This window comes from Tripterygium wilfordii, chromosome 4 (genome assembly GCF_013401445.1).
Source record: "Tripterygium wilfordii isolate XIE 37 chromosome 4, ASM1340144v1, whole genome shotgun sequence".
Taxonomy (NCBI): domain Eukaryota; kingdom Viridiplantae; phylum Streptophyta; class Magnoliopsida; order Celastrales; family Celastraceae; genus Tripterygium; species Tripterygium wilfordii.
In genome coordinates, this window is record NC_052235.1 from 6,767,150 (window position 1) to 6,775,959 (window position 8,810).

General features: G+C 37.3%; 1 protein-coding gene across 1 annotated transcript; it reads right to left on the bottom strand.

Annotated features, from left to right (window-relative positions):
- Positions 1 to 476: 476 nt before the first annotated feature.
- Positions 477 to 8,249, bottom strand: LOC119996869. The gene is made up of 8 exons (XM_038843650.1): positions 7,409 to 8,249; positions 7,153 to 7,323; positions 5,831 to 7,042; positions 5,611 to 5,752; positions 4,931 to 5,013; positions 2,372 to 3,241; positions 2,100 to 2,276; positions 477 to 1,973 (listed from the first exon to the last, which is right to left on the bottom strand). Exons 1-8 carry the CDS (start codon positions 8,247 to 8,249, stop codon positions 769 to 771), a joined length of 4,701 nt encoding a protein of 1,566 aa, XP_038699578.1. The 3' UTR covers positions 477 to 768.
- Positions 8,250 to 8,810: the final 561 nt, after the last annotated feature.

Here is an 8,810-nt window from a genome sequence, read left to right on the forward strand (position 1 = left end):
TTATATCCAAACTTGGTTTAATTCCAATCGGACAAATTCGATCATTTGGAGTAGAAATGGGCAAACTCTTCCAGTTGTACGCACAGGATTTCGTAATTGTTTTACATTTTAAAAAGCTCTATAGTAGCTTTTGACTGAATCATATCCCATGACTCACTCAACAAATACAAACTTGCATTCACAATACACATGCAAACGTATGAGAGAAACCCTTACTGACACTAAACACAAACACTCTTACATCCAAAGAAAGTACTAAAAAAGAGTCAAATAAGTCAAATAAGTAAAATACAATAGAATACTTGATCCGATTAGGCTAGAAACAGAATCATCTTATATATTTTGAATTAACAAAATATCCTTGATTTCTATGCAGGTATAGAAGATCAGAAGAACAGAGGAGGTGAGGAAGAAGAAGAATAAGTTGAGAGGAAGAAGGTGAATAAACACTAATTCATTAATTCAAAACCGTGAAGATTACAACGACTCTTTCCTGAACTTATAACACAAGTTCTGTCAAGGATAGTACTGATAAAAATGTAAAGTAAAAAATAAAAGATAAATAATGGGCTAAGAAAACATGGAGCCCAAAGATAAGACTAAAATAAAAGCCCACAAGAAGAATGACTATAACAATAAGCCCAATAACAATAATAAGATGCCTCTAAGGAGAAGGGCTATTACTAAACAGCAAGAGGGCACACTTTGGAAGGACCCACGATGAGAAGTTGCAGCGGAAATACATCGGAGAAGGGAGAGAGGTTATTATCATCTACCAATTTTAATTTCCATGCTACTCGATGTTGACAATATGCCCAGTTGTCCTGCATCACCATGATCGCCACCATTTGCTGGCTTAATGAACCTTTCAGTTTCTTCTGGGTACAAATCACTAGCAACCCAAGGATGATGATCATCATCACCTTCAACTCTCAGCCCTTCTAGCTTATATGCAACTTCCTTCATACTTGGCCTCTCCTCTCCCTTCAATCTCACACATATTCTAGCCAACATAGCTACTTCCTTCACCTGCTCGACATTGCTCGCATTCACCACTCTATGATCAAGAATCTCGAGCAATCGATCTTCTCTCATTGCGGAAACAAAATGGATAGCCAAGTTTCTCTCGTCTTCCGGATTTCGAAAAGAAAATGCCTTCTTTCCAGTGAGTAACTCAATAAGGACAACCCCAAAGCTATAAATGTCACTCTTTTCGTTCAATTGGCTTGTTTGCATGTATTCAGGGTCCATATATCCAAGAGTGCCCTGCACAAGTGTGAATAATTCTGCCTGATCATGAGGGATTAACCTTGAAGCTCCAAAGTCGGCTACTTTGGCAGTGTAGAGGTCGTCTAGAAGAATGTTTGCAGACTTGATATCGCGGTGAATGATTGGAATTGAAGCAGCAGAATGCAAATAAGATAGTGCTCCGGCTGTCTCACTCGCTATTTTGAAACGAGTCTTCCATGGAAGCAGTGGAGCATTATTGTTGTCTTCTACATTGTGGATATGGTGGAAGAGTGTACCATTTGTGACAAACTCATAAACAAGTAGAGGGACTTTTGTCTCTAAACAACATCCCAGTAGTTTAACCACATTTCGATGGTTAATTTGAGAGACGACGATCACTTCATTAATGAATTCTTCAACTTGCCTTTCATCTCCAATCCGGGACGACTTTTTTATGGCTACTACACGTTCATCTGGTAATATACCTTTGTAGACTATTCCTTGTCCTCCTCTACCAAGGATTCTGCTCTCGTGGTAATTATCCGTCGCTTTCTTGAGATCTTCTTCTGTAAATATTTGAGCTGTTTCTTTAGACAGTTTGCGTCTTGAATGTTCTCTTCTTAACAAGCTCCCACCATTTTTCTCAAAGAATTTCTCTCTTAGGTTGTTGAGATTTCTTTGTCTGAGTCCCATGTGTAACCATGAAACTAAAAGAAGTGAAACCAAGAGGCTAATACTGATTCCTGCAGAAGATGCATATCAACAAGTACCACCACCATTAGTAATAACTTTGTTCAACTACCCTTACATACTCAGTTCACTCAGTGTTTGCAATCAAATTAAATTGCTTGAAAAGAATATATACTGACCCAGTACAACAGCAACGACCAGAAACCTCTTGGAGTTGCGATTGAGTCTGCAGCTGGTACCGTTGTTCCATCCATCACCAACGTATCCTGTTGGACATGAACAATTATATCCACCAGGATAGTTGTGACAAGTAAAATTGCTGCATTGGTGTGACCCTGTTTCGCATTCATTTATATCTGTAAAAAAAGATAAAAAAAAAAGAATTTATTGAGTGGAAGTATAAGTAAATATGTGAGGTTGAATCAACGTGATTGGAAATTCTTTTTCTTACCTATGCAACCATTTTGGAGGTAGGGATTTCCCTTGAAACCTTCAAGGCAATGGCACAAATACCCAGGACCATTTTGTGAATCAGAGCAATTGCTATAATCCTTGCAAGCGTAACTTGATTGATTCTTCTTTGCTTCATTACAAGTTTGATCCCCGATCGACCAATCAATAAACATAGGAAAAGAAGTCTTGGTTAAATTTTTGAGATGGGAAGAGTTGAAAGTGTAAAAACCATCCCCCACTACAAACCCATAGCTGCGATTATTGAACTTGGAAACAGAGGCATATTCATCGTCATAATATTTGTTGAGATAAATATCATAGCTCTTGGCATTTTTTGGGATAATGGTCTGGCAACAGCCGACGCCAGAGCAAGAACCGTCCACCACATCAGTAATGCTATCACACAATGACAGACAACCAGTGGTGTATCTTTGGCCCTGGGAACCACCGATGACACCAATTGCGTTGCATCCGACGACAGTGAACTTGTTTTTGGTATTTGAAATTGGAAATTTTGTTAGATTTAGAGCGTTTCCGAAGTATGAGGTTGTGCTTCCATTGTCGTAGATGCGATAAGTTATGGTGGTGGTGATGAGCAGGAGACCCTCGTCGAGAGAGATGTTGAGTACAGGAATATTATCAATATCAGCGGTCATGAAGAAGGCTTGGGGAGGGTCGAAAGCGGTGTTGTTGCAAGTGATGAGAAAGTCCTCGTCCAAGCAGCAATCAGGGTTCAACCCAAATGGGTATGGGATGCTAATGTTTCCGCAACTTTCTTGGCAGCCTGGAATGGTTTGAGCAGCAGCTGCTGCTGCTAATATTGCTAACCCAAGCATGCCAAGTTTCATCATTGTGTGGTTATATTTTGCTTCACTTACCGAAGGTTTTATAGGCAAACAATATATTATTTTAAGTTTGAGTTCGACCCATAATTTACGTCACATTTTGTCGTACAATCTGTGAACATATCATAAAAAACTGATACTATTATGGTATCAATTCACGAGAACAATTGGTAACCAGGGATAATATTTGAAACCCAAAAAGTGACCCCCTAAAGACCCTCATTTAATGTGAAGTGTTGCATGTGAAATGAGCCCTACATGTATGTTTTTAATCAATGATTATTTTAATGCCACATAGATTTGGAGGACTTCTGAGATGATATTTTGAGAGGTAACAATATATGAATAGTTGAGAATTGCAACTAAAATTTTAAAAATGCATCAATCACATGTGAATTGACACCATCCCATTAATTCTGCTGCCCCAGATCATCGTATGAGATATTGTCGGAGTTCCATAACCACCGAGTAATTTCTCATCTACTCGGGGGTCATTGAGTCTTGGTCAATCTGAACACATCATTTTAAATGTTGGAACTGGCGGCTACGGTTTGACTTAGAAGAACACGTTTTGGTCGGCCACGCCCAATTGCACGTGTTTGTGCTTCCAGCTATTTATCTTTTATTTGTTACAATCTTTATGAGCAATGGTCATTCTTAATCAATTCAATCCCTCTAAATAACTAAATCGGGAGCCCACTCATTTAGCAAGATGGATTTACAAATCTATGTAAAATACTAATAGGGAGGGCAACGTAGTGTATTTTAGGGCGACTTCTTAGTTGTTTCCCTACTCTCGTGAGTGTTTAATGGTTCTCCCGCTTCACGTGGGTCCCGCACATATGAGTGCTTTTTACGAATTTCTTCCTTTGTGAGTCATTTCATTCCTTCGTTGTTCATATTGCTTTGTAGAACAGCTGTCCTTTTCCTTCCCTTTGTGCGACACCTGTTCTTTTGCTTCCTTTGGGATGAACTTTGGGTTCTTCTCTGATCAGTGGTTTTGTAGACTTCAATTTCTCAGCCGCGTTGTTTTCCGGTATTGATAGTTCATTCATATCAAATTTTGGTGGAGACGAAGACGTTTTTATGGTAATTTCTCTTATTTTCTCTTATACTATTATCGATTGTTCCAAATGTCCCAATCTTTCAAACATGATGAGCTATAAAATTCGCAGCAAGGTTTTCCCGTCTCCATCTGCTCCGCTTCTCTTGCAGACCCAACAACAGTCCCAGTCTTAGTTAGACCGCAATAGTATTAGAATCCCGCTTCTCTTTGTGCGTTATACATACCCATAGGAAAACAAAATGGTCATGTGGTTGTCAAAAAGTGCAAATCTTGAAATCCACATAATATAATTAACCTCGTATAAAATTTAAAATTCTAATTGGTAATGATTAAAATTTTAATAACTATTGTGGTTTTGTTTTTTACTGTTCTTTATTTTTATTAATATGTAATTAGGTAGAGTTTATAATTGAATTAGTATTAATAATTGGGTATTGATAACGTGTGCCCAAAAAGCACATGTTAAGGATTCACTGTAACGTATCATATCAGAGTATGCCATGTGTAATGAACACTCTCTTACCTAATTTTTTAAATTTAAAATACATAATTTTTTCACATTCCAATACATTTTTTTCTTTCTTAACATGTGCCCTTAGCTCTTCGATTAAATAACGCTTAATAATAGAAGACCAAGCAAATTCACCTCCTTCGAGACCTAACAAGCCAGCAATAGCTTTAAACCCAAAATTATTATCAATTGCTACATCGATGACATTCACGACGTATCTTCACAGTGTTAGAGAAAATTGGTTAACATAACTCGGTGATAGAACTTGTCGTCCTCGTCTTGATATAGTTGATGAAACAATGTAAAATAATTACAAACATACAAAAAAAATTCACATCATAAAAATTCAAACTAAAATAATTACAAACATACAAAGAATTCACATCATAAAAATTATAATTCATACTAAAATAATTACAAACCTAAAAAAAAATTCACATCATAAAAATTCAATTTAAAATAATTACAAACATACAAGAAAAATTCACATCATAAAAATTCCAACTAAAATCATTATTGATATATAAAAAAATTCACATCATAAAAATTCAAATTAAAATAATTATAAACATACAAAAAATTCACATCATAAGACAAAGTATTAAAATAAAAATTCTAATATTATATTTCAATAGTATTATTTTTAGATAATATTGTATTTTAATAATTTTATTTTTTCAACCAAATAAATTTAAAATTATAAAAATATAAAAGAGGTGGGGTTAATGGTGGGACCGGGGGTATAGAGAAAAAAAAAACAAAAAGTTCCCATCTACTAACTAATGAGATGTTTATTATTTTCGTAATTTTCTTACATTTTCAAAAGCACTACAGCAGCTTTTGACTGAATCATATCCCATGACTCACTCAACAAATACGAACTTGCATACACAATACACATGCAACCGTATGAGAGAAACCTTACTAACACTAACACTCTTACATCCAAAGAAAGTACTAAAAAAAGTAGTCAAACAAGCAAAATGTATACAATAGACTACTTGATCCGATTATGCTAGAAACTGAATCATCTACCAGCTTTAATTTCCATGCTACTCATGACAGAATACCCAGTTGTCCTGCTGCTGCTAGTACTGCCAGCATCACCATGATCACCACCATTTGCTGGCTTAATGAACCTTTCAGTTTCTTCTGCGTACAAATCACAAGCAACCCAAGGACGATGATCATGATCACCTTGAACTCTCAGCCCTTCTAGTTTGTATGCAACTTCCTTCATACTTGGCCTCTCCTCTCCCTTCACTCTCACACATCTTCTAGCCAACATAGCTACTTCCTTCACCTGCTCAACATTGCTCGCATTCACCACTCTATGATCAAGAATCTCGAGTAATCGATCTTCTTTTATTGCAGAAACAAAATATATAGCCAAGTTCCTCAGGTCATCCGGATTTCGAAATGAAAATGCCTTCTTTCCAGTGAGTAACTCGACAAGGACAACCCCGAAGCTATAAACATCGCTCTTGTCGGAAAATTGGCTTGTCTGCAAGTATTCAGGATCCATATATCCAAGAGTGCCCTGCATAAGCGTGACTAATTCTGTCTGATCATAAGGGACTAACCTTGAAGCTCCAAAGTCGGCCACTTTGGCAGTGTAGTCGTCCTCTAGAAGAATGTTTGCAGACTTGATGTCGCGGTGAATGATCGGAATTGAAGCAGCAGAATGCAAATAAGAAAGTGCTCCGGCTGTCTCATTCGCTATTTTGAAACGAGTCTCCCATGGAAGCAGTGGAGAATTATTGTTGTCTTCTACATTGTGGATATGGTGAAAGAGTGTACCATTTGTGACAAACTCATAAACAAGTAGAGGGACTTCTGTCTCTAAACAACATCCCAGTAGTTTAACCACATTTCGATGGTTAATTTGGGAGACGACGATCACTTCATTAATGAATTCTTCAACTTGCCTTTCATCTCCAATCCGGGACGACTTTTTTATGGCTACCACACGTTGATCTGGTAATATACCTTTGTAGACTATTCCTTGGCCTCCTCTACCAAGGATTCTACTGTCGTGGTAATTATCCGACGCCTTCTTGAGATCGTCTTCTGTAAATATTTGAGCTGTTTCTTTAGACAGTTTGCATCTTGAAAGTTCTCTTCTTAACAAGCTCCCACCATTTTGCTCAAAGAATTTCTCTCTTAGCTTGTTGAGCTTTCTTTTTCTGAGTCCGATGTGTAACCATGAAACTAAAAGAAGTAAAACTAAGAGGCTGATACTGATTCCTGCACCACCATTAGTAAGAAACTAATAACTTTGTTCAAGTACCCACATATACTCTGTTCACTCTGTTTTTGCAATCAAATTAAATTGCTTGAAATCAAAATATACTGACCCAGTACAACGGTGACCAAAAACCTCTTGGAGTTGCGATTTACTCTGCAGCTGGTACCGTTGTTCCATCCATCACCAATGTATCCTGGTGGACATGAACAATTATATCCACCAGGATAGTTGTGACAAGTAAAATTGCAGTGGTGTGATCCTGTTTCGCATTCATTTATATCTGTAAGAAAAAAAAATTCTTGAGTGGAAGCATATGTAAATATGTGAGGATGAATCAAAAACTAATTGGAAATTTTTTTCCTTACCGATGCAACCATTATGGAGGTAAGGATTTCCATTGAAACCTTCAAGGCAATGGCACAAATACCCAGCAACATTTTGTGAATCAAAGCAATTGCTATTTTCCTTGCAAGCGTAACTTGTCTGGTTCTTTTTTGCTTCGTAACAAGTTTCATTCCCGATCGACCAATCAAGAAACATAGGAAAAGAAGAAGTGGTTAGATTGTTGAGATCGGAAAAGGAGAAATTGTAAAAACCATCCCCCACTACAAACCCATAGCTGCAATTATTGAACTCGGAAACAAAGGCATGTTCATCGCCATAATAGCTGTAGAGATCAATATAGTAGCTCTTAGCATTTTTTGGGATAATGGTCTGGCAACAGCCGACGCCAGAGCAAGAACCGTCCACTACATCAGTAATTCTATCACAGAATGACAGACAACCAGTGGTGTATCTTTGGCCCCGATAACCACCGATGACACCGATTGTGTCGCATCCGATGACAGTGAACTTGTTTTTGGTATTTGAAATTGAAAATTTTTTTAGATTGAGAGAGTGCCTGTGGTATGAGGTGGTGTTTCCATTGGAGTAGATACGATAAGTCTTGTTGGAGGTGATGAGCAGGTGACCCTCATCGAGAGAGATGTTGAGTACAGGAATATCACTGGTCGTTAAGAAGGCTTGGGGATGGTCGAAAGCGGTGTTATTGCAAGTGATGAGAAAGGGATCGTCCAAGTAGCAACCAGGGTTCATCCCAAATGGGTATGGGATGCTAATGTTTCCGCAACTTTCTTGGCAGCCTGGAATGGTTTGAGCAGCTACTGCTGCTAATATCACTAACCCAAGCATGCCAAGTTTCATCATTGTGTGGTTATATTTTGCTTCACTTACGTACAGAAGGTTTTATAGGCAAACAAGATATTATTTTGAGTTTAAGTTCAACCCATACTTTACGTCACATTTTATCGTACAATCTGTGAACATATCATAAAAATAAAAAATAAAAAATGGTAGGATTGGGGGTGAAATTATTCAACGGTTTTGATATATCATATCATATGTTGATATAATATACCATAATCAAAAATATGATCCTATTATGATACCAATTCACGAGAGCAATTGATAATAATGCATGAATAGTTGAGAATGACAATTAAAATTTTAAAAATACACCAACCATCTGTTAATTAACATCATCTCAATAGTTCTGATGCATCACATCAACGTATTATATACGTTCCAAGTCCCAAAATCAATGGGTAATTACTGATTTACTCGGGGGTCATAGAGTCTTGGTCAATCCAACACACATCATTTAAAGTGTTAGAGGGGGGTGATGAGAATCCCACATCAGAAGATGGTGGGTTTGGACTCTAGCTTATAAAAGAGGACAAATCTCCTATTGTCAACCTGAGTTTTCGA